General features: G+C 41.2%; 1 protein-coding gene across 1 annotated transcript in view; it reads left to right on the forward strand.

Annotated features, from left to right (window-relative positions):
* ptprua (protein tyrosine phosphatase receptor type Ua) overlaps nucleotides 1-27,417 on the forward strand; it is a 489,507-nt gene that overhangs the window by 305,503 nt on the left and 156,587 nt on the right. Inside the window, exons 9-10 of the mRNA XM_060904791.1 lie at nucleotides 15,070-15,172; nucleotides 15,646-15,934. Coding sequence (XP_060760774.1) covers nucleotides 15,070-15,172; nucleotides 15,646-15,934 — 392 coding nt within the window. The remainder of the gene's footprint in view (nucleotides 1-15,069; nucleotides 15,173-15,645; nucleotides 15,935-27,417) is intronic.

The raw sequence follows: 27,417 nt of genomic DNA on the forward strand, positions 1-27,417 counted from the left end.
TAAAAATCATGGAGGCCATACAAAGTACTAGATGTAGTAGTTTTTGTTGTGGGGTGTACTCATTTTTGCACCACCCTAATTTGAGTAAAACTGAAAAATGTGTAATCTAAGTTATATTATTAACCTTACTTTCACGTTATAAGTTAAACAGATGTTCTATTAAACTTTGTCTTGTCAACATTTTGGAAATTGTTTGTGTTGATTGAGAGATTGTTTAAAATGTTACTTTTCAAAGGGGGTGCACTCATTTACACTCAGCACTGTATACTCCAGGTTGTAAAGTTATAGAGAAACTGTTCAAAAGTCCTCTCTTCCGAAGACTCTCTCATGGCAGAAAATGGACTGATCAGATTTTGGAATTGATCCAAAAAGGATCAAGGTCATATGTCTGAGAGTTGGGATTTTTCCCCCCGTCCAATAGCTTCATATATGTTTTAACAATGCTTTAAATATTTCTGGCACACAAATTAGCAACAAGAAGGGCTAAATCTGTTGGTGGTGGAGACATCTTGTTAAATTAGACTTTGATTATGTTAACTGGCCACTATACAAGTTCTTGGAAACAGTCTGTTCCTATAAAATCACTAATTTATTCGAACAAGCACATGACTATCAATAAATCATTTGATTTACAGCTGGAATTACTCTCAGAACTGCGGTTACTGAAAATTGATTAACACCAATCAGAGAACAAGAACACAAACAATAGTGCTGTTATACTGTATAAGTCATGGTATACGGTAGACAGATGATGTTTTTTTATTTGTCACCTGTGATATAATGTGTGATGTAACGTGTGATATAAGGGAAATGGTAGCTACATGTGAGAACGTAGCAAGAGTTTTCAACAGCTAAAGCTCTCCCAGACCCCCAGCCCAGTATTCTGAGTTTACTTCTATTCAGATGAATCAGCATTTTGGTGTATATGAAGAGTTTGGTTCCAAAACGCTATATATCCAATTCCACTGTTTTGAGAAAAATCACTTTTTCTGATTATGGGAAGTGATAAAAAGAAAACCACTGTATTCTGTTTTAAGATATATTGACTAACTCCTTAATGATAATAAACTTCAAAAATGAAATTCAGAACTAATTAACAGCTTTTAACTGAACCAAGTAATTATTTTTTTGTCAAGTCACTACATATCCATGCCACGGCATTTTCCCTCAAAATGCTACACATCCATCCATCCATTATCTGTAGCCGCTTATCCTGTCCTACAGGGTTGCAGGCAAGCTAGAGCCTATCCCAGCTGACTATGGGCGAGAGGCGGGGTACACCCTGGACAAGTCGGCAGGTTATCGCAGGGCTGACACATGCTACATATCCCTTTCTATTTAAAGTACATTTAACCGTGGTTTTTCATGACAAATTATTTTCATTCATCTCATTATCTGTAGCCACTTTATCCTGTTCTACAGGGTCGCAGGCAAGCTGGAGCCTATCCCAGCTGACTACGGGCGAAAGACGGGGTACACCCTGGACAAGTCGTCAGGTCATCACAGGGCTGACACATAGACACAGACAACCATTCACACTCACATTCACACCTACGGTCAATTTAGACTCACCAGTTAACCTAACCTGCATGTCTTTGGACTGTGGGGGAAACCGGAGCACCCGGAGGAAACCCACGCGGACACGGGGAGAACATGCAAACTCCGCACAGAAAGGCCCTTGCCGGCCACGGGGCTCGAACCCGGACCTTCTTGCTGTTAGGCGACAGCGCTAACCACTACACCACCGTGCCGCCGACAAATTATTTTCTCATCTCATCTCATTATCTCTAGCCGCTTTATCCTGTTCTACAGGGTCGCAGGCAAGCTGGAGCCTATCCCAGCTGACTACGGGCGAAAGGCGGGGTACACCCTGGACAAGTCGCCAGGTCACCACAGGGCTGACACATAGACACAGACAACCATTCACACTCTCATTCACACCTACGGTCAATTTAGAGCCACCAATTAACCTAACCTGCATGTCTTTGGACTGTGGGGGAAACCGGAGCACCCGGAGGAAACCCACGCGGACACGGGGAGAACATGCAAACTCCACACAGAAAGGCCCTCGTCGGCCACGGGGCTCGAACCCAGATCTTCTTGCTGTGAGGCGACAGCGCTAACCACTACACCACCGTGCCTCCGACAAATTATTTTATTTTACAGATTTTTTTTAGATTATTTTATCGAAATTATTCATAATTCTGCGTAAAATTGTCCAATAAATGTGAGAAATGACAAAGCAATTTCCTACTTCATAGGCTCAGCCATCTTAGAAGACTTCACGCCAATGGCGGCCTCTGATTGACCAAATGGATATGTCTGGTTTTGAGAAAGATCGGTGATGGCGCTTGTTGCGTTTTGGAATGAAAGGCCGTAATGCAGTCTGTAAATCAATGGCAGATATCGTGTTTTGGTGAAAACTGAGTATGGTACGAGTAAGATATGATAACTGCTGATGGTTTGATGGCGGGAGTTTCAATTTTTCAAATTTGGCGTTTATCGCATTTTGGAACCAAACTCTTCATATGATCTGGTGTGTCAGTGGTGGAAAGAAGTATTTTTTTTTATTTCTTCCACATCTACAAGGTATCAACAGTACTGAGGAACAGTCTAATGCTGCTTTATTGTCCATCACAGACAATCTGTTGATTTGTAGCTCTAGCAACCAAAAGTTTAAATGATGATATAAAGATTGAAATGCTCTAAATTGACCGTAGGTGTGAATGTGAGTGTGAATGGTTGTCTGTGTCTATGTGTCAGCCCTGTGATGACCTGCCGACTTGTCCAGGGTGTACCCCGCCTCTCGCCCATAGTCAGCTGGGATAGGCTCCAGCTTGCCTGCGACCCTGTAGAACAGGATAAGCGGCTATAGATAATGGATGGATGGATAAAAGATTGAAAGAACTGTTACTGCACTTGTACTGAGAAGTAACTCAAATGAAATGAAATCTTCAGTGTGTAAACTTTGTGTTTCATTCCACCTGTACACCTGAGATGAGACAAATTTCAATTTATTACAATCTTTTTTTTTCAAACCTTGTTTTAACATATTCTTATCTTAACTTTCAAACCAGTGAGACAAAATCTGAAGTTATTACATTAAAACAGCAATGTTACAATTAAATGAAAATTTAAACAATATCGTTTTACATTTTAAAGCCTGAATTAAAGAAAGCAGTATATGGGGAACACTATTTTTATTTATGTATATCACATATAGACCGTGGGCCGAATCTGTATTTGTGCCTAAATTTTTCAATGGCCTCATTTTTTTGGTGACTACAATATCTATATATCAATTTAATCAGCAGACCTTCCTCTTTCTAAAAATAAAATGTTCTCCTCACAACTGCCTTTCACTATGCAAAAAAATAGATTTAAAAATGAATAACGTCTGTGTAAAAATGAAATTGATGAGAAAAGGTACTCCATCAGTATGGAAAGAAATCGTCTCATATTTACAAAACATACAGTGATAATGAACAACTACAACTGTTTTTCTTGAAACAGTTAATTATGTTTTACATTTTAAATTACACTGCAATATAAAACATTATTAACACTTACAAATTTTGAACCAGTTTAAATGAAACCATGCTCAAAGTTCAATGATGTACAAAACACTGATCCCTAACACAGGGATTTGCATGATTAAATCCTTTGTACATTCATATTAAAACTGATATTTGAACTCATTTTCAAAGACTTATTGCATATGTATAGGCGTGGAATGACTCGATGATGACAAAAAAATATTTACCTGTATTAATATTCTTTTGTCTTTCTTCAGTTTGGCCGCCTGCAAAAGTTTTGCAGCGTCGGTCTCACACGTTACCAACTTTTCTTTCTTCCATTTTCGACTTGTTTTGTCCAGAGTAGTTTTGTTTTTACAACAGATTATGCATTCGTGTGGTAGAACGTGTTTTGAGCGTCTCTCGGCTGATGATTTTAATACCGATCTTAATAGTTTCGGAGGAGAAGGCATGGGAGCTTCATGATCTTGTATTGTTGTCCGCGAGCAGCCTTTTTCTCATCTTCTTATTGCTTGTTCAAGTCGTCTCTTGTCGGTAAACTTTTGGTAACAGCGGCGATGATAGCCAGCACTGGTACGTGAAAGGCTGTCGAAATTGACTGCTAACAATTTTTCAGGGCCATCTAGAGCTGCCCAAGTATCCATACATTCGGATAATTTTTTCCATGAGATATCCGAAAAGGATATGATGGGCTCGTTGTCCAAGTTGATAACATGGCACGCACACCCAGAGTTGGGCGCTGCCATCTTGGATGTACCGAGCTGATGGCTTAGGCGCAATTTGATTGGCCTAAGCCATCGCTATGGCAACCGTAAACGAAATCGACCACTTTCAAGTTCAATTTACTAACTAGCAAAAGTGTATTTTTAGTAGAACATTTTCATTTTATAGCAAAAAAACATTGATCTTTTTTATCATGTAGAGATATACTCTTCACGTTATTTATGAGGCACTTTACCACAATAATCTACGTTGGCCCATGGTCTAATACTGTATCTTATAACTAGGCTTTCAACACAAACTATTCCACCCAAATACCCATGTGAAAAACTCTGGTTGTGTCTGAAATCACTCACTCATTCACTACTCCTTACTCACTATCTAGGGAAGTCTATATAAAGGACTATACAGTGAGCTAATTGGTAAAATAAAATAATAATAATAATAACGGTGGTGTAGTGGTTAGCGCTGTCGCCTCACAGCAAGAAGGTCCGGGTTCGAGCCCCGTGGCCGGCGAGGGCCTTTCTGTGTGGAGTTTGTATGTTCTCCCCGTGTCCGCGTGGGTTTCCTCCGGGTGCTCCGTTTTCCCCCACAGTCCAAAGACATGCAGGTTAGGTTAACTGGTGGCTCTAAATTGACCGTAGGTGTGAATGTGAGTGTGAATGGTTGTCTGTGTCTATGTGTCAGCCCTGTGATGACCTGGCGACTTGTCCAGGGTGTACCCCGCCTTTCACCCATAGTCAGCTGGGATAGGCTCCAGCTTGCCTGCGACCCTGTAGAACAGGATAAAGCGGCTACAGATAATGAGATGAGATGAGATAATAATAATTTTAAAAAACCCCACCACTTTCAGACACTACTCCACCACACGGTTATTTACGTCATTACTGTCACACAATTAAAACATGCCAGATCAGTCGGCTGGTGGGTTTTCAAAATAATAAATATATCTATTTTTGTGATAAATCCATATTATACCGAGCGTATTTCCCACATTAATAAATACAAAGTACTTTGTGTCTGCTGCATCTTTCAGTTCTTTTAAATCAAGGCTGAATACTTTTTCTCCTTTGCCGCTTCCTTTTTTTCAATCAAATTTGAGGCTTTTGATTAATTCCTCGCTCTGCACTCTAATGTTTATTCTTGGATTTTATGTCTTATTCTATTTTAGCTTTTTTCTATTCTCTTACTATTTTTAATTGTCCTTGAATGTCCGTTTATAATTCTTCCTTCATCCATTCACCCCAACACGCTATTTTTTTTCTTCCAGCACAACTGCAATGCATGATGGGATATATTGCTTGGTTAGTGCCCATCAGTTGTACACTACTTTTCATGATGCATTGCGGGATACTATGAGTCCATGATATAGAGTGTAATAATTCTCACTATACATTCGGACAGCACTACAAAATGGCAGACTCACTATATAGTCCATTATAGAGGATTTCGATGTGACGTCACAGGTCACGTGACGCCCCGGTGTCCGCCATTTTGAAGGTCAAGCTAGCTAATGTCAACAACATAGTAGCTGGTATGTTACTGTAGCAATGTTTACGTTCAGTCATTTGGATGACTGTTAAAACCTTTCAGTCTCAAGTTTTTCCTTTACTGTATTTACTAGTTTACTGAGCTAGCGCGCTTGCTCCCAGCATGCCCGAGCTAGCGCGCTCGCTCCCAGCCTGCCCGAGCGCACTAGCTCAGTAAACTAGTAAATACAGTAAAGGAAAAACTTGAGACTGAAAGGTTTTAACAATCATCCAAATGACTGAACGTAAACATTGCTACAGTAACATACTAGCTACTATGTTGTTGGCATTAGCTAGTGCTAACAGCTAGCTGCTAGTACACTGCTACAACTACACCGACACTAATAATACAGTTCTTGGTCATTGCCTGGTAACAGCAAATTTATAACGGGCCATGTCTCAACAGACTAAGAAGTTATTTCAATGACATTTAATAACATTTTGTTTATCCTGAGGACCGAAAGTAAATGAAAATGTGAACAAACCTTAGCTGTAATAAGATGGCGACCACCCGCTCCAGGGACGACCCGCTGATGTAGGCATGTTACCCAGCCTGGTTTTTAATGACATAGGTATACAGATCATGTGGGCCGAAGTCAGGTAAAGACGAGGGCTTGGTGTACTTCCGTACATCAGTGAACAATCCTGGTGGAAGCAGGTAAACGTCGTTCTCTAAGCCTGCTAACCTCAATTTTTGCAAATACCTCTCCCTCTGCTTGCCCTGTAAATGCCCTACGTCGCTGGATAGCGAAGGTGTTTTCTGCATCTCGCTCCTTTTTCTTTTATGTTTTTTCCCTGGAATTTCCCACACGCCTGACTGCAGGTCAGGAAGATCACCCGTGCTGCAGCGCTGCAAAGCCAGAAAAAGATAGCCTGGTAACGTGTACGGATCACGTACACCAGCATCACTGATTTTCTGGTGATATCACTTCTTACTCGCGTCATCTAGGCCGGATAAAATACTCGACAATGAGACTTCGTCATGATCAACAGTGTATCGCTACCGGTAGTCGCCATATTTGTGACCGTCAAAATGGCGGCATAAATATCGTCGCTATGGAAACAATGACGTAGGCCGAAATCCTCTATATAGTGAGTAGTGAGTGATTTCGGACACAGGGTCTATCTTTCAAATGGACTTTTATTTTGACATGCAAATTTTAAAAATTTTCTTTAAAGCATTTTCCAACTACTGCAGGCACAATGCATGGATCAGTTATTTACGATTAGCTGTCCCAAATATATGCATACAGTATCAAAAGTTTGGACACACCTTCGAATTCAATGTTCTTCTTGATTTTTATTATTTAAAAGTCACTTCATGTCTTAAAGTAATGATGGATGTCGTTTCTCTTTACTTACCGTAGTTGAATGGTTATTAAACATAATATGGATTATTACAGTTGTGGAACAGGGCTATTTACTGTATTATTATTATTATTGTTACTATTATTTACTGTTTGATCTCAAACACATTAAGAAGGAAATAAACTCATCCACTAATTAACTTTTGATGAAGGACACCCATTAATTGAAAAGCATTCCAGGTGACAACCTCATGAAGCTGGTTAAAGTGTATGTAATGCCTTATTGTAATGCTTTAAAATGAATATATATCATTAGTAATGACCAAAATGAATTAATAAAGCAGGGGGGGAAATAATAGTAATTATTTATTTTATCATCAAACACAAACCTATTGATAAATTGCGGCGTCCAGATTCTGGAAAAAAGGCAGCCTTGCCTCAGGGCTAATCTCATATGCCGTCATGCGTAGAACCCCAGTTATCTGGGTCATTTTGGCTCATCTGACTCCGTGCTTGTTTACTCGCTGAAATTGGGTATTGTTGATGGAATCTTACAAAAATAATGATGGGAAAGCGCTGAGTTGTGTTTGGATGTTCAAATCCATATACAACAGAACATTCAGTTCATGAATTTCTGAGAAACGACACTAATCTAAAGCGACAGTGGGTGAAGTTTGTGCAAACGAAGCGGGCACGTTTCATGTTGCCTACTAATAATAAATCTGATTCATCAAGTGTTCATCACCACCAGAACGACCACATGGGAATTACTGGAGCAAAAAAGAAACCCATTTATTTAATAAATGACATTTGATCTGACGTTTGGACAGTTCATCGATTCCCCTATTATCGCCATATTTTCTTTCAATCATTACACTGAATAAGTGTACGTTTTAAAGATTATATTTCTGCATTTATTGAGGTACATGTAAACATTTTCCCTATATTTTGTAGCGGCCAGCTGAGAATAAAAATCCACAAAACAATCTGTGTTTCCAGTTCTCTCTGGCTGGTGGTGCACCATCGGTGGTGAGCGGGACTGTCGTGAACTGACTGAACTGGCATCTGTTTCTCATCTTGGGGACTCGAAAAGAACCATTTACTCTGGAATATCCTTGATAATCATCTGCCCCTTCATCTGACATACGTATAGACCCTTTTCAGTCACGTGACCTTCGTAAACGTGACCGCCATTTTGGACATGTAGTGGACTTTGGCTCGAATCAGTTTGAATGCGAGGAAGGTGACAAACGAAAAACATAAAAGAAAAAGGAGCGAGATGCAGAAAACACCTTCACTATCCAGCGACGTAGGGCATTTACAGGGCGAGCAAAGGGAGAGGTATTTGCAAAAATTGAGGTTAGCAGGCTTAGAGAACGACGTTTACCTGCTTCCATCAGGATTGTTCACTGACGTATGGAAGTACATGAAGCCCTCGTCTTTACCTGACTTCGGCCCACATGATCTGTATACCTATGTCGTTAAAAACCCATCGCCATACACATACACGCCAACGTCCGAGGTTCCGGAGCGCGCTCCGGCTTGCTCCAGGAGTGCTCCATCCGAGGTTCCGGAGCGCGCTCCGGCTTGCTCTAGGAGTGCTCCGGCCGAGGTTCCAGAGGGCACTCCGGCTTGCTCCCCCTCAAATTAAGCAGCGCGCTCTGGCTTGCTCCCCCTCAAATTAAGCAGCGCGCTCCGGCTTGCTCCCCCTCAAATTAAGCAGCGCGCTCCGGCTTGCTCCCCCTCAAATTAAGCAGCACGCTCCGGCTTGCTCCCCCTCAAATTAAGCAGCGTGCTCTGGCTTGCTCCCCCTCAAATTAAGCAGCGCGCTCTGGCTTGCTCCCCCTCAAATTAAGCCGCGCGCTCCGGCTTGCTCCCCCTCAAATTAAGCAGCTGCTTAATTTGAGGGGGAGCAAGCCGGAGCGCGCTCCGGAACCTCGGACGTTGGCTCCGGCAGCTATTTACACTGGATCCGGTGTAAATAGCTGCCGGATCATAATTACAGTAAACTAGTAAATACAGTAAAGGAAAAACTTGAGACTGAAAGGTTTTAACAGTCATCCAAATGACTGAACGTAAACATTGCTACAGTAACATACCAGCTATGATGTTGTTGACATTAGCTAGTCAACAATAGCTACTACAGAAGAGCAAAGAGGTTACAATGGGTTATTTTAACCTATTTGGTTACACACTCGCCGCCACAGAATGTTAACAGCAATGTAATGCCTTTTCTGGCTAATTTTATTCGTCTTACCTCCAACAAAGTGGTCACTACATAAGCGTTGGTATGTCGAGGGCTGCCAATCTGTTAATGGCCGCTATCCATCTTCTCCGTCAGGCTCTGATAAAATGATAAACCTTGCCTTGTTTGTTGATGGTTACTACATCCAGGTGCACAACAATATAGTGGCATGGTGGAAGTCTTGCTGAAAGTAAAAACTTTCTTTGCTGCCGTTCCTCATTGTTGGCTGTGGTAAACTACTGGTAGTACACGTCCAAAATGGCGGCCGCGTTTGTCGTGACGTCACGTGAAAAGGGTCCATAAGAATCACGATTAGAATTCTCTCCAAAATGTGATTCCATATTGAGACTGATCTAACCAGTGCTACACACATGAACGAAATTGATACCTGGATCTTTGTTACACCCTTTTGGGATCTTCCGGTTCAGTCTCAGCAGATTCTGTGAAAATCAGCCGATTTACTGATTTTCCATTAATTTATGGCCTTTTGGATCAGCTATGGTTCAAAAACACACGATCAATCAACATAATGATTGTTGCTTTGTACAAGCAAAAAAGTGCAGTTTAGGGACATTAAATTCACTTTAAGATAATGCTAATAGTGTGCAAAGTGTCATCAAGGTAAACGCTGGATACTTTGAAGAATCTAAAATATGAAACACTTTTTTGTTTACCACATCTCATCTCATCTCATCTCATCTCATTATCTCTTGCCGCTTTATCCTTCTACAGGGTCGCAGGCAAGCTGGAGCCTATCCCAGCTGACTACGGGTGAAAGGCGGGGTACACCCTGGACAAGTCGCCAGGTCATCACAGGGCTGACACATAGACACAGACAACCATTCACACTCACATTCACACCTACGGTCAATTTAGAGCCACCAGTTAACCTAACCTGCATGTCTTTGGACTGTACCACATAATTCCATATATGTTTCAGATGTTATTTCACAGTTTTGCTGTCTTCAGGATTGTTCTACAATGTAGAAAAGAGTCCAAACACAGAAAAACCTCTGAATGAGTAGGGGTGTACAAACTTTTGACAGGTATTTATGTACAACCCCAATTCCAAAAAAGTTGGGGCAAAGTACAAATTGTAAATAAAAATGGAATGCAATGATGTGGACGTTTCAAAATTCCATATTTTATTCAGAATAGAACATAGATGACATATCAAATGTTTAAACTGAGAAAATGTATCATTTAAAGAGAAAAATTAGGTGATTTTAAATTTCATGACAACACCACATCTCAAAAAAGTTGGGACAAGGCAATGTTTACCACTGTGAGACATCCCCTTTTCTCTTTACAACAGTCTGTAAACGTCTGGGGACTGAGGAGACAAGTTGCTCAAGTTTAGGGATAGGAATGTTAACCCATTCTTGTCTAATGTAGGATTCTAGTTGTTCAACTGTCTTAGGTCTTTTTTGTCGTATCTTCCGTTTTATGATGCGCCAAATGTTTTCTATGGGTGAAAGATCTGGACTGCAGGCTGGCCAGTTCAGTACCCGGACCCTTCTTCTACGCAGCCATGATGCTGTAATTGATGCAGTATGTGGTTTGGCATTGTCATGTTGGAAAATGCAAGGTCTTCCCTGAAAGAGACGTCGTCTGGATGGGAGCATATGTTGCTCTAGAACCTGGATATACCTTTCAGCACTGATGGTGTCTTTCCAGATGTGTAAGCTGCCCATGCCACACGCACTAATGCAACCCCATACCATCAGAGATGCAGGCTTCTGAACTGAGCGCTGATAACAACTTGGGTCGTCCTTCTCCTCTTTAGTCCGAATGACACGGCGTCCCTGATTTCCATAAAGAACTTCACATTTTGATTCGTCTGACCACAGAACAGTTTTCCACTTTGCCGCAGTCCATTTTAAATGAACTTTGGCCCAGAGAAGATGTCTGCTTCTGGATCATGTTTAGATACGGCTTCTTCTTTGAACTATAGAGTTTTAGCTGGCAACGGCGGATGGCACGGTGAATTGTGTTCACAGATAATGTTCTCTGGAAATATTCCTGAGCCCATTTTGTGATTTCCAATACAGAAGCATGCCTGTACAGTATGTGATGCAGTGCCGTCTAAGGGCCCGAAGATCATGGGCACCCAGTATGGTTTTTCGGCCTTGACCCTTACGCACAGATATTCTTCCAGATTCTCTGAATCTTTTGATGATATTATGCACTGTAGATGATGATATGTTCAAACTCTTTGCAATTTTACACTGTCGAACTCCTTTCTGATATTGCTCCACTATTTGTCGGCGCAGAATTAGGGGGATTGGTGATCCTCTTCCCATCTTTACTTCTGAGAGCCGCTGCCACTCCAAGATGTTCTTTTTATACCCAGTCATGTTAATGACCTATTGCCAATTGACCTAATGAGTTGCAATTTGGTCCTCCAGCTGTTCCTTTTTTGTACCTTTAACTTTTCCAGCCTCTTATTGCCCCTGTCCCAACTTTTTTGAGATGTGTTGCTGTCATGAAATTTCAAATGAGCCAATATTTGGCATGAAATTTCAAAATGTCTCACTTTCGACATTTGATATGTTGTCTATGTTCTATTGTGAATACAATATCAGTTTTTGAGATTTGTAAATTATTGCATTCCATTTTTATTTACAGTTTGTAATTTGTCCCAACTTTTTTGGAATCGGGGTTGTATGACAACATTCATTTTCCAATAATATACAGTCTTCATTTGTTTTTACATGCTATTCATTGAATATACTGTATTTTATATGAAAACTTGGATGTAATTTTCATCTATCAGGAAAATTATCAATATTCAGAGTAAAAAACAAATATAAAACAAGATCAACTGTGAGCTACTGCTCACTTACGTATCCCCCCATTCTTGCTTCTACCAGAATGCAAGCAATCGAAGGAATAGGACACTTATTATGAATGTTGACTTCAACAAATAATTAACCCTGAAACAAGTAAGTAAAGAGCAGTGTTCTCTCCAGGGATTTGAAATAGCATTTTGCTTCTTAAAATAGCATCAAAATCCACACTATATATTTCGTAAATACATTCAGTCGGTAAATAGGAAGTCGACGTGTGACAGACCTGAAAATTGTATACACAGTATAGAACCCCAAGCTGAAGCTCGATACCAAATATCAAGCAGTTGTGATTTGTAGTTGCTGAGAAGTGTTATGAAATTTTTTTTTAAATCCAAGCTATATGGTTCGTAAATACATTCAGTCGGTAAACAGTAAGTCGATGTGGGAAAGACCTGAAAATGGTATACACAGTATAGAACCCCAGGCTGAAGCTCGATACCAAATATCAAGCAGTTGTGATTTGTAGTTGCTGAGAAAAGTGTTCTGAAATTTTTTAAATCCAAGCTATATGTTTCGTTAATGCAATCAGTTGGTAAACAGGAAGTCAATGTGCAACAGACCTGAAATATATAACCCCAAGCTGAAGTTTGGTACCAAGTACCAAATGGCTGTGATTTGTGGTTGCTAAGAAAAAGGGTGTTTCAGACGAACGGAGATAGTGAGATATGGACAGACTGACAGAGGTAAAAAAAAACAAAAAACAGTATACCCCCCCTCCTTTGGAGCGGGGGTATAAAAACTTTTTATGAACTTTAAAGAAAATATACTGTCAATCAATTATTTCTTATTTATGTATTTATTGGAGGGTTTTTTTTGTATGAGATTGAATTTATTTTACTCATTTATTCTACAAGATGTATTTGTCTCAATTGGTTGTGTTTTTGAGTTTATTTACATGACATATTTTGGTGATATCTCATTTGCAGACTGTTATCATGCAAATTCTGGCTTTAAGTCTAAAGTCAGAATCCTGCAGAATTGAGACACGACTTTGTTTTGGACAAATTCCATCCCATACACTACCGTTCAAAAGTTTGGGGTCACTTTGAAATGTCCTTATTTTTGAAAGAAAAGCACTGTTCTTTTCAATGAAGATCACTTTAAACTAATCAGAAATCCACTCTATACATTGCTAATGTGGTAAATGACTATTCTAGCTGCAAATGTCTGGTTTTTGGTGCAATATCTCCATAGGTGTATAGAGGCCCATTTCCAGCAACTATCACTCCAGTGTTCTAATGGTACAATGTGTTTGCTCATTGCCTCAGAAGGCTAATGGATGATTAGAAAACCCTTGTACAATCATGTTAGCACAGCTGAAAACAGTTTAGCTGTTTAGAGAAGCTATAAAACTGACTTTCCTTTGAGCAGATTGAGGCCCTGTCCACACGGCAATGGATTCAGGTGAATCTGATAAAATTGTTTATCGTTTCGGCCTGGCGTCCATACGGCACCGGCGTTTTGGGTGCCCCAAAACGAAATCTTTTGAGAAGGGGTTCCAGAGTGGAAAAATCTGGCAACGGCGCCGTTGCGAAGTCGTCTGGATGAGTAGAACGGATTTGTTTACGATGATGTCACAACCACATGACTGTGAGTGCTTCACGCTGGGTAGAAGTGTAACGAACTCGATGCGAGTTGTCAACAAATCCTATAACTTGGTTCATGAAACGCGCTTACAAAATATTTTCACTGTGAATATTTATTGTGTAATGGTGCAAAGTGAGAGAGAGAGAGAGAGAGAGAGAGAGAGAGAGAGAGAGAGAGAGAATAGCCCTTAGGGCAGCGTCTTTAGTCCAAACACTGCGGAAGCAGTACCAAACCGCGCACCGCCCGTGCGCTTTCCAAAAACAAAAACAATCCCGGCCGCAAACATAGGAAAAAAAAAGGAGCGATTTCACCTCTTCAGATGTTGGTTTAAGTCCGACAATACATTCCTCAAAAAGGGCGTAGAAGAACAAACTAATCCATCAACGTGTAGCATTCAATTTATTCCGGACCATTAAAGAATTCTGGAGGATATCAGAATGTTGGCGTACCAGCTTCCATCTACCCCCATTCATTCCTCTTTCCGCATCTTTCGTTTTACACTACTGATTAATAATCAAAACTTTATGTGGCTGATGCTACAGAAGAAGGGGTTTATGCGCATGCGTCTACTTCTTCTATTGTTCTGGTGTCTTCGATGGGACCGTCTTACAGCGCACGTAGAGGTGTGGCATGTGTATTGCATCGTTTTCAGCAAGCGTTGTGTTGCGATATGTACCTGATATTTTACTGATCCGTTGCCCATGTGGACGCGATATTTAAAAAAAAAAATCTCATTGCCATTGTCGTGTGGATGTAGCCTGAGTTTCTGGAGCATCACATTTGTGGGGTCGATTAAATGCTCAAAATGGCCAGAAAAATGTCTTGACTATATTTTATATTCATTTTACAACTTATGGTGGGAAATAAAAGTGTGACTTTTCATGGAAAACACAAAATTGTCTGGGTGACCCCAAACTTTTGAACGGTAGTGTATGTGCAAATCCCACTCAACTCTCTGGACATAGTTACAGTACATCTGATTTCTGTGCAGCTCTCTCACTATGTGCCCGTAAATCAACCCTGAATATGACTCATAAGATTCTTTTTGTGTTACGTATTATCAAGATGACTGCCTTTACTGAATAAGAACAAACACATTTGGGCAAAAAAAAAAAACCTTGTGTAAACATCTTTGAAAAACATCATGACAAAGATTTCTATGCATGTCCAATGGATTTACTTTTAGACTGTGCTGTTTTTTTTTTTTCAACTGTGATTGATGTTACTTTACCTCCTAAAAGTATTGATAATATCGAGGACTAATTATGGGTCTCTCTCTCTCTCTTCCTGTAGCTCCTGCATTTGACTATGATGACATCCCTGCTCCTTTAAGTGAATCCGAGAACACCATCACTGTGCTACTGCGTCCAGCTCTGTCCCGAGGAGCTCCTGTCAGGTGCCTACCAAACAAATCACAACAAATAACGCAATATTTACTTTTCAGATTTTCTTACCTGCTTTCCGTCACTAACATGTAAATTCGGTTGTTTACTGCTGGGCTTGCCCTGTGGTGGCTGTGCATACTGCATGCATTCACATAGTATGCATGCATGGTTTACACTTTTAATAGTGCACGGTGCTGCATTTTTAATAGAGAGACACTAACAAAAGTACATTTTCATGAAACATTAACACATAATGGCTTTCTATTTATGACAAATGCTAGAGCCTCGATTTTTTTTTCCTCACAGATGATTGCTCATGTTATTCCTTGTCTTGTCTTAAAAAGCGTGAGGTGCATTTCGTGTAAGTGATAAGTGATGTGAATATCTGCCCACGATAACACCTACCAGCCTAGTGCTCATTCGTGTTGGAGGCTAAAACCATGAGACCAAACTCATCATATCCCACATCATGTCATATCTGCAGTGCTTACCATGTGGTGGTGGTGGAGGAGGATGGCTCACGGCAAGTGAAAAGGAGAGAGCTTGGTCATCACGACTGCTTTCCTTCGCCCTCATCTCAGGGAGAGAGTCAGGGCAGAGTAGGAGGCGTTCCTCCTCACTACTACACGGCCGAGCTTCCTCCCAGCAGCCTTCTCGCAGCCACGCCATTCACCGTGGGGGACAACCACACCTACAATGGTTACTGGAACACTCCCCTGGACCCGAGCAAGAGTTATCTCATCTATTTGCAGGCAGCGAGCAACTTCAGAGGGGTGAGTGGGTAGGGTGCTTATCCCAAGTCTCAGACAGGCCCAATGCCTTCGGGCATACAAGAATGCAAACAATAAAAAAAAAAAAACCCTCAAATGTAAAAAATGGCTAATGAGTATCACACGATATTATGTTCACCTTTAGTGTATCAAGATGGAAGTGTTAAATAACAAAAATATGTTACTCTCAGGGGCAGTACAGTTGCCTCACAGCAAGAAGGTTCTGGGTTCGAGACCAGTGGCCAGCAGGGGCCTTTCTGTGTGGAGTTTGCATGTTTTCCGTGCAGTGTTGTAGTCGAGTCTGAGAACAAGACTCCAACCACACCATTTGATGGTGGCTGTTGCTGCCTTTATGTGAAAGCATCTCTGCTACTGTGTTGGGCTAACGTTACTGCTCGACTGCCCCATTTTAGGCCCTGTCCACACGGCAATGGATTCAGGTGAATCTGATAAAATTGTTTATCGTTTCGGCCTGGCGTCCACACGGCACCGGCGTTTTGGGTGCCCCAAAACGAAATTTTTTGAGAACGGGTTCCAGGGTGGAAAGATCTGGCAACGGCGCCGTTGCGAAGTCGTCTGGATGAGTAGAACGGATTTGTTTACGATGACGTCACAACCACATGACTAGAACAAGCAGCACTCTCGCTGTTTTCTATGAGCCACTGCATTGCATTCACTTTTGTATACAGCTTTTCTTTTAAATAAACAAGTAACTGAACCATTTCTTGAATTTCTTTTTTTATTGGATAAGACTGCTTTTCAAAATGTTCACACACAATAAGAAAATTAAGTTATATAAAACTGTGCACACTAATAAAACTAATTTGTACACACAGAAGGCACGATTTCCTCGTGTAGTCGCAGCCATCTTCTTCTTCTTGTTGTGTGTTTGTTCCTGAGAGTGCTTCACGCCGGGTAGAAGAAGGGGTTTATGCGCATGCGTCCTACTTCTTCTATTGTTCTGGTGTCTCTGATGGGACAGTCTTACAGCGCACGTAGAGGTGTGGCATGTGTATTGCATCGTTTTCAGCAAGCGTTGCGTTGCCATATATACCTGATATTTTACTGATCCGTTGCCCATGTGGACGCGATATTTAAAAAAAAAAAATCTTGTTGCCGTTGTCGTTTGGATGTAGCCTTAGTTAATAAGCTACAGATAAAAAGCTTGTTCATCACTCAGCAAGCCCCGCCCACTATCAACAGGGCAATGAACACAGCATGTCCCTTCCTTCTCTAGGTGGAGTCTCGACAAATGACGATTGAAGTTCGAGGTTGTCCCCATCGTCTCCTTGGTAGTTCTTCTACATCTGGAACACATAGCAGTGCATTTTTTCCCACTGCACGAGAAGTCTGTATAAGCAAAGTGGACAATCCTAGGGGCTTCTCTCCAGGCATTTTAGCATCATTAACTTATTTTGTTCCTGAACATGATGTATGAACAGATGAATGTGCATTCTCTTGCACAAAATTAGTATAAAATTAATGTAGCAGTGTTGTAGTCAAGTCGCTAAACCTCGAGTCTAGTCCGAGTCCCCAGTGTTCAAGTCCAAATCATTAAAAAAGTTTCGAGTTGAGTCCACTATTGATCCGAGTTGAATCCAAGAACAAGACTCCAACAGCACCATGTGATGGTGGCTGTTTTAGCGCCATTAACATTAGTTTGTTCCTGAACATGACATATGAACAGGTGAATGTGCTTCTCTCTGTCAGGGAGTGTGAAGTATTCTGTCAGAGATGGTTGGGAGACGGATGTAAGTGCAGAAGGTGTGTTTATTAATACAAGTGAAGACAGATAAACAATCCAGAATGGCAGGAAAAAATCGTAAAACGGTGAAACAGGCAATAGGTCGAGCGAGGCACAAACAGGCTATCGTAGACTCAGCAGAATCAAAGACGAGAAACAGGAAATCAGGGATCAGGAAACCAAACAAGGAAATAAGGCTCGGTAATGTGTCAGCAACACAACTCAATACTTCGCAAAGTAAGTGCGGTTTCACAGTTTTTATATCGGCGTGATGATTGTGCTTTAATCCTGTGTAAGTGCGAGTCGTTTATGATGTGCGCAAGAGTCCACTTGACATGTGTGCTGTCTGGACCACACCCGAGAGTCTATCTGATGCATGTGCCAAGGCGCACAGGTGTGACACTCTTGCACAAAATTAGTACAAAATTAATGTAGATATAAATATCTTATGGCAAATTATTATGCATGTTACAAAAAATAAAGAGAAAATCTGAGTCCTCGTCTCCAATTTACGAGTCAGAATGCAGTAAGACCAAGTCATCAGTGCTGAAGTCCAAGTCAAGTCACAAGTCCTCAAGCCTGTCTCCCCGTGTCCGCATGGGTTTCCTCCGGGTGCTCCGGTTTCCCCTACAGTCCAAAGACATGCAGGTTAGGCTAATTGGTGGCTTTAAACTGACCGTCGGTGTGAATGTGAGTGTCAATGGTTGTTTGTCTCTATGTGTCAGTCCTGCAATGATCCAGTGACTTGTCCAGGGCGTACCCCGCCTCTCGCCCATCGTCAGCTGGGATAGGTTCCAACTTGCCTGCGACCCTGCACAGGATAAGCACTTACGGATAATGGATGGATGGATATTATTCTCAATCACATATGTTATTCCTTCCCCAGAGCCACACTGCAAAAATTTTGTCTTGCCTCGAACCAAAGTTAAGATATTTTGGAACTACTCTTTTGGAAAAATATTGTAATATTGGATTGCTATGAAGCCAAAATTAATGGCCTGGATCAACATGATGCAAAAGACACATAAAAAATAAGTGTGCAATACATATAATATATTTTCGGTTTTGTTTTATGATTATATATTTTCATCGGAATTAATTTGTGTACCCATACTGGACAATGTGCAATAACTGTCAGTGCAGCTGTTCCCCCCCATTTTTTGTGAGCAGAAAATCTCATTGTAAAATCAGCTAGAATTGTGTCATAAAACATAAGAGCCTATCATGTTCCAAAAGTCTTTCAGCAAATGTCTTCTGTTATTAGACTGCAGTCTGACTGAACATGAATTTAACTTGCCTTGCCAATCCACTCGAGTAGGAAAATATTCAGTAACACTAAAAAAAAAAAATGTGCTGATGGTAGTCATTAATTTTGCCCTGCGCCACTTTCATCCTTGAACTTGCGAATGTATGAAACCTGGAAGTGAAGAGAGTTAAATGTCTAGCGTGAGCACTGCTTTACATCAGTTTACAAAAGGAAAAGGAAAATCAGGTGGATCACTCAGGTTTAGTACAGGAGCACTCCCAGTTTGCATAATCATAGATTCTGGATATCTTCATGATAATAAAAGGCATGTTCTCGTCTCTTTTTTTTCTTTGTTATCTAATTTTGTTTCGAAGCACTTTATCATTTATTCAATACAAAAACAAAAGGTTTTCACTGACTTTATATAAAATATTGTCAGATCTGCAGGCGACAGAAAAAGTATGTAAACGCAGAACAGAGTTAATTAAGGCAGACAAATCCATAATATGAATCAAAATCTTAGCCAAAACCAGGCAATGGTCAGAAGATGTACGTAGATCAGGGGTGGGCAATTATTTTTTCCATGGGGCCACATGAGAAACAGAAAATTTTGTGGAGGGCCAGACCAAAAGGTTGAACTAAATTCTGCATAATATTAATTGTATTTCTTTATATAAAGCAGTAAATAACATTGTTTTTACAAGCCGCTAAGACTGGTAAGAGTATGGAAAAAATGAGGTTGCCTTACAAAAAATGTCATTTATTCAATCAAATTTCCCAAAACAATGGTTAACAAAATGTGAACGTTTGTACCTTTTTTTCAGTCACATTCACCCCAACACACAATAAAGACATCACAATATTGTCTTTCTACTCCAAATATCAAGCAAGATACATCATATTATAATAATGATGCCCACATTTGTAGTCTAATCACCTCATTTGGTGTTTTTCATTTGGTAATGCCGACTCAAATTGTAGTCTTTGAACACTGCGATCTGCTCTCCACAAACTAAACACACGGCTTTATCTCTGACTTCAGTAAATAAATACTTAGCAGTCCGTGTTTTGTTGAAAACCCTGCATTCGGCATCTACCTTTCTTCTTTTTGAGGACATTTTGGGGGCTAAAGTCTTCTTGTGATCTGCTCGCAACAACGTTGATTCGGTGTAGGTATCAGATCTACAGATCGGCTCGAGCTCCGGCGCCTGCTGGTGACGTCACACTATGTGATTGGCTGGACCGTTTGAAGGATGACGTACAAGTTTGTTGTTGGTCTGGACAAATTACGGAAGTAGTTATCGCGGGATTAGGTTTCGTGGGATTTCATGTCATGTTCATGTCGCGCGCATTGCGTTTTTGTTGAACACAACTTCAAAATAAAAGCAATGCACATTCAGTCCATGCATGAGGTAAAATTAGAGAATATGTTTATTCTGTAATTTTTAATTAACCTTACGCGGGCCGGTCAGAATGAACCAAAGGGCCGGATGCGGCCCGCGGTCCGTAAAATGCCCAGGTCTGACGTAGAGGATATTACACAATTGTGCGAAGATACAAAGTTTATCTTCGAGTGGTGAATATATTCATGTATGAGTGAAGTGAATGAGTGAAAATATTTTCACCACAAGAAGATAAACTTCATTTATTTTTTTTTTACGGTCCGGTTTCCATCAAATCCTGCACTCTGATTGGCTGGCGAGCGGGTCCATATTCTACGGTACGGACTCCGGTTACAGACCTCTGGCGACTCGCTCTTTCACAACAACAACAAACATAGTAGCAATTTTTGTCAACATTTATCTTTTTTGCAAGATTTATTTAAGATTTTTATCAAAAATCTTGTAAATTTTTGCCAGCATTTCTCAGGAGAATAGCATTAATTTTACAGCATGGATAGCGATAACGACAGTGTTCACAGCGAAAGCGAGTTTTACTACCCTGAGGAAGAAGAAATCAAAGAAAACATTTCAGTTGAAAGCTAAAAACCTCTAACTGTTGCTAACGCCGAGCAAAAACATGGCTGAATCCTGAATGACTCAATTTTGTATAAATAGGGGACTACATAGGTGGCAAAATGGATTTTTTTCCTGCCATGGAAGTGCACTTGTATACCGAGGAGGAAGCTATTTGCATTACAGCCGTGAATGAGGATTCAAAATGGCGGCTCGGCTCGGTTTTCCTTTTCGGGCGCTCTCGTTTTCTGTTAGAATTTGGTAAAGAAAAAATAAATATATTATTTACCAGCTTAAGGTCGGTCCGTATGGTGAAATACCGTGACCTCGGCCTTGAATACTGACCTCGGCCCAGAGGGCCTCGCTCAGTACTTTCAAGACCTCGGTCACGGTATTTCACCATACGGACCTCCCAGCTGGTAAATAACATACATCTTCGCAATACTATGTAATCTCATCTCATTATCTCTAGCCGCTTTATCCTGCTCTACAGGGTCGCAGGCAAGCTGGAGCCTATCCCAGCTGACTATAGTCGAAAGGCGGGGTACACCCTGGACAAGTCGCCAGGTCATCACAGGGCTGACACATAGACACAGACAACCATTCACACTCACATTCACACCTACGGTCAATTTAGACCCTGTCCACATGGCAACGGATTCAGGTGAATCTGATAAAATTGTTTATCGTTTCGGCCTGGCGTCCACATGGCACCGGCATTTTGGGTGCCCCACAACGATATTTTTTGAGAACGGGTTCCAGAGTGGAAAAATCTGGCAACGGCGCCGTTGCGAAGTCGTCTGGATGAGTAGAACGGATTTGTTTACGATGACGTCACAACCACATGACTAGAACAAGCAGCACTCCCACTGTTTTCTATGAGCCACTGCATTGCATTCACTTTTGTATACAGCTTTTCTTTTAAATAAACAAGAACTGAACCATTTCTTGAATTTCTTTTTTTTTTTTATTGGATAAGACTGCTTTTCAAAATGTTCACACACAATAAGAAAATTAAGTTATATAAAACTATGCACACTAATAAAACTAATTTGTACACACAGAAGGCACGATTTCCTCGCGTAGTCGCAGCCATCTTCTTCTTGTTGTGTGTTTGTTCCTGACAGTGCTTCACACCGGGTAGAAGAAGGGGTTTATGCGCATGCGTCCTACTTCTTCTATTGTTCTGGTGTCTCCGATGGGACCGTCTTACAGCGCCCCCAGAGGTGTGGCATGTGTATTGCATCATTTTCAGCAAGCGTTGCGTTGCCATATGTACCTGATATTTTACTGATCCGTTGCCCATGTGGACGCGATATTTTTTTAATAAAATCTCATTGCCGTTGTCGTGTGGATGTAGCCTTAGAGTCACCAGTTAACCTAACCTGCATGTCTTTGGACTGTGGGGGAAACCGAAGCACCCAGAGGAAACCCACGCGGACAATGTGCAAACTCCGCACAGAAAGGCCCTCGCCGGCCACGGGGCTCGAACCCGGACCTTCTTGCTGTGAGGCGACAGCGCTAACCACTACACCACCGTGCCGCCCACACTATGTAATGTTCTTGATATTACATGGACACACACACAAAAACAAATACACAAGTTAATCAAAGGAATTTTAATTTTGAACCAGTTTGCCATTTGGACAACGCACATCAAGTCAGCGGGAAAACACTGGAAATGGCGTCATCAGAGTGAAATATCGGGAGATATTATAAATACAGGCCACTTTTTCCATAGAATAAAAACATGTATTCTTTTCCCTTCTTGCGGGTTTACTGATAGCATGTAATATTATCATATCACTTATCCTCCATGTATTATGCCACTCTCCCCAATGGAGAATAAGTGTGCCGTATTGTCACAATATTGCATGTTGTCAAGACAACATGACATCACACATCGGAGCTCATGCAAATATCAAATGACAAAACTTTTCTGCTGCACATCATTTCTTTGTCGGTGGGAAAGAGAGAAGACGAGGCTAATCCAGTGTTACTGCTAGGATTAGCTATGCTATAATTAAGCACTAAATAAATAAACTAAAACTGAAACTCAAGACACACTGAACACTCGAAAGGCTACCAAAACTTCATTATATCTTCTTCATGCACATTTAAAAGAGAAAAGCATACCAACGGACATCGGAAAACTGGAAAAGATACACATCGGAGATGTAAAACTTCCGTGCTAGTGAATGACTGAGACAGTATGTAAACAAACATGGCCGCGAGGTTTGCTTCATTAAAAGCGAAAGATTTTGAGAGAATTTTGGCTGCCAGGTTGCTCTGCTGTGTGTAGTTGTCGATGTTAATTTGAAAACTAACGCAGTAAATTACATTGGGAAATGGATACTTAAGTCTGAGTAAAAAATGCTGTAGCGAGCATGTGTGGAAGAAGAGTCTTGGGACAGAAATCTTAGTTTCTCGGTCGTTAGCCTGTGCTACTGATGAACGCTACAGCGGCAGTAAGGTGAATTCACTGTCGCGGTAATAGCGCCGAGTCACAGGTAAGCTAGCGTTGGCCTTCGAGAATGCTGATATGAAGAGTGTGTATGTAAAATAATAAAAATAATATTGGCTGGCTTTTTTTGTGGTGTATCAGATATATTCCATTCAGCTACTTGTCTTCAACTCGTTCAGTGTCATGCTAGCTGAATGGAATATATCTGATAGGCCATTCAAAGCCAGCTAATATTATTTAAATATGTCACTCAGATCCGCGATGTATTTCGAATGAAAAATGTGAGTTTTTCAACACGAAAAGATAAACTTCATATCTTCAAGCCGGGGCGGCACGGTGGTGTAGTGGTTAGCGCTGTCGCCTCACAGCAAGAAGGTCCTGCGTTCGAGCCCCGGGGCCAGCGAGGGCCTTTCTGTGCGGAGTTTGCATGTTCTCCCCGTGTCCGCATGGGTTTCCTCCGGGTGCTCCGGTTTCCCCCACAGTCCAAAGACATGCAGGTTAGGTTAACTGGTGACTCTAAATTGACCATAGGTGTGAATGTGAATGGTTGTCTGTGTCTATGTGTCAGCCCTGTGATGACCTGGCGACTTGTCCAGGGTGTACCCTGCCTTTCGCCCGTAGTCAGCTGGGATAGGCTCCAGCTTGCCTGCGACCCTGTAGAACAGGATAAAGCGGCTAGAGATAATGAGATGAGATGAGATCTTCAAGCTGAATTGTGATTTTCTTTTTCATTAGGCTATATTGACACCTTCACAAACAAAAAGTACCCAAATTTCTCAAAACAATTCATTGAGTTCCTCACAAGTGACGTATAGAGATTCATGCCACAGTTTCGGATCACCATGTCTTGGATGGAGCTTGTATGAAAAAATCGGGTGGCGTATTTCCCTGTAAAACACTCGTGTCTACATAATATATACTGGATTTCAAAGGCAAAGAAAGTCAAAACCTACACTACCGTTCAAAAGTTTGGGGTCACCCAGACAGTTTTGTGTTTTCCATGAAAAGTCACACTTTTATTTACCACCATAAGTTGTAAAATGAATAGAAAATATAGTCAAGACATTTTTCTGGCCATTTTGAGCATTTAATCGACCCCACAAATGTGATGCTCCAGAAACTCAATCTGCTCAAAGGAAGGTCAGTTTTATAGCTTCTCTAAAGAGCTAAACTGTTTTCAGCTGTGCTAACATGATTGTACAAGGGTTTTCTAATCATCCATTAGCCTTCTGAGGCAATGAGCAAACACATTGTACCATTAGAACACTGGAGTGATAGTTGCTGGAAATGGGCCTCTATACACCTATGGAGATATTGCACCAAAAACCAGACATTTGCAGCTAGAATAGTCATTTACCACATTAGCAATGTATAGAGTGGATTTCTGATTAGTTTAAAGTGATCTTCATTGAAAAGAACAGTGTTTTTCTTTCAAAAATAAGGACATTTCAAAGTGACCCCAAACTTTTGAACGGTAGTGTATGTCCATACTTTGCAATGATGGTGTGAGCTGTGACTGTGAACAGCTGAATGAGGATTCAGGAGACTGTGTGTGGTGAGGTGTGTGAGGTGCTATAGTCCGTGGCAGCCATGTTTGTAGATGGACGTGAACTGTGGGAAATGGAATCTTGAGTGCTTGCAGGTGTGACAAATATGCTTTCAAACTACAAAGTGTGTGATACATTTTTCATACTAATGTGCATAATAAATGTAAATAGATTGGTCCCGCTCAGTCTAATTAGCTCCTAATTAATAAAACATAAAAGGTGTGTCAAGGAAGCTTTCAAAACCCTGCCTTTGTAACTCATTAGCAGCTGTTATTGATGTGACTGCGTTTTGTAAGTCTGAAAGTCCAAAACTTACTTTGTAAATACTTATGTGGGGAGAGTTCCTTGTATTCAGAGTCAGGTTCCAGATGTGCTTAGGTTCATTCGTTCATTAATCTGACTCTTCAGTGCAGTTATACAGGGATGTTACAATTGCTAAGCCACACCACCATGTCATCAAGGTTGGCAAGGACCTCACGATCGTTTGGTGGTTTATAGAGTGGACACTCCTACACTATATGGGAGATGGTTTGTGGAGCACCACCTGGAGATAAATCATCATATCTGAAGCCAATAAGGTGCAGAAAGGCTTGCATTTTCCCCCAGATAGTTTAGGCGGGGGTGGCACAGTGGTGTAGTGGTTAGCACTGTCGCCTCACAGCAAGAAGGTTCTGGGTTCAAGCCCAGTGGTCGCCGAGGGCCTTTCTGTGTGGAGTTTGGATGTTCTCCTTGTGTCTGTGTGGGTTTCCTCCAGGTTCTCCGGTTTCCCCCACAGTCCAGAGACATGCAGGTTAGGCTAATTGGTGGCTCTAAATTGACCATAGGTGTGAGTGTGAATGGTTGTTTGTCTTGATGTGTCAGCCCTGCGATGATTTGGCAACTTGTCCAAGGTGTACTCTGCCTCTCACCCATAGTCAGCTGGGATAGGCTCCAGCTTACCCACAGCCCTGCACAGGATAAGTGATTACGGATAATGGATGGTTTTGGAAAACCCATGGACGACATTCCAAGTAATGACCCATAGGCTTACTAGAAGGGTCCCTCATGGACTCATGCAGAGGTGGAGAAGATGGCCCATTCTTCTTTCCATCTTTCGTTGACCCAGGATGTTGTAAGTGGGAAGCAGTCACGGAGAATTTGTGCTCTGATGACAAGGTGATCCCTTCTTATGTGTTGGGATAAGGGTGCCTCTGGGATAGCAGGCACCAAGCTAGATGGTTCATCTCCCTTCTCAGCAAGTTTCAGGATGAGCTGGTCATGTCTGATGTGTGCTAGGAGGATTTCAGTGAGAATAGACAGCATTTCCACTGGGGTGGGCTTTAGCATGCCAGAAATAATGTACAGGGCCTCGTTCAGCACCAGGTCAATGATCTTTGTTTGGGAGTTGTGGGTCCACACAGGGGCAGTGTACTCAGTGACAGAGTAGATGAGTGTAGAGACTGAGGGCCTCAACAAATGTTGTGAAGCTGGCTCCACAGCCTGTACTGAGTTAGGGTGATTAGGTCGTACCATGCTTAGGTTGATTGCATGATTTGGATGGGGCTCCCAGAAAACTGACTTATGTGTAAATACTGAAGCCAACTCTGAATACAGGCCTGACTCAGGCACACTTTCAGTATTAACTCCTTAAGTATATTCACTTCCAAATACAGCCCAATGAAATCAAATGTAACTACAATTCTTTGTTTGCAACCACGTGACCAAAACTGCTTGCATCATTGACCACCGCCATGTTGGAGGATATATACAGTACACACACACACACACACACAGTGGTAAGAGTACAGACTGGAAGGTAAAGAGGAGTTACATTTAGAAGCATGTAGTCATTTCTCAAATCTATTTTAAAAACAATCATTGACTGTTTCAAAAGATCGTTATCTGACGCACGATATAACATTTAGTTATAAAAGAGCGCTCACTGGCCAAGGAGGCTGCAGTATTTGAGGTCGGGGATTGACATACATTTTGTTCAATTGACTCTGTGATCATTTGGGAAGATTCTTCATTAATTTTGCATTTCTTTCTGCGCTCTGTAAGCCTAGCATTTCGAGCTCCCGTTTTAGTAGCTACCATCTTTGATTTTGTTGTGGCCCATATTTTGTGTCGGAGCCCAGTCTGGATCCATAAAACTATAAAGATCAGCTGGTTTCCTGAATGAAAAAAAAAGCTAAATAAAAGCAGTGTCATCAAAAATTATATTCAGCAGTTTTTTTAAATGAAATAATCGTAGAAGACTTTGATTGTCGGCTCACAAACTCCATGATCTCGGCGAGTTTCTGCATGACCAGGCTATTAAACGATCCAATATTTCTTATATATTGCGATCTTTCATTAATACTTAGTTCGTAGCACTTCCTATTGATAAAATGTTCACTGCAGACTTGTATGGTTTTTGCTTTCACATCGCTGAGATCAGCCCGGTTTATGTTGGACAGTCGTTGACGTCTACGCTCCGTGGACAACTCTCTTGTTTTTTCTCCTTGATTATTTATAATTGCTGGAATTCTAAAGAACTTATAAGTCCCCT

Source organism: Neoarius graeffei, chromosome 22 (genome assembly GCF_027579695.1).
Source record: "Neoarius graeffei isolate fNeoGra1 chromosome 22, fNeoGra1.pri, whole genome shotgun sequence".
Taxonomy (NCBI): domain Eukaryota; kingdom Metazoa; phylum Chordata; class Actinopteri; order Siluriformes; family Ariidae; genus Neoarius; species Neoarius graeffei.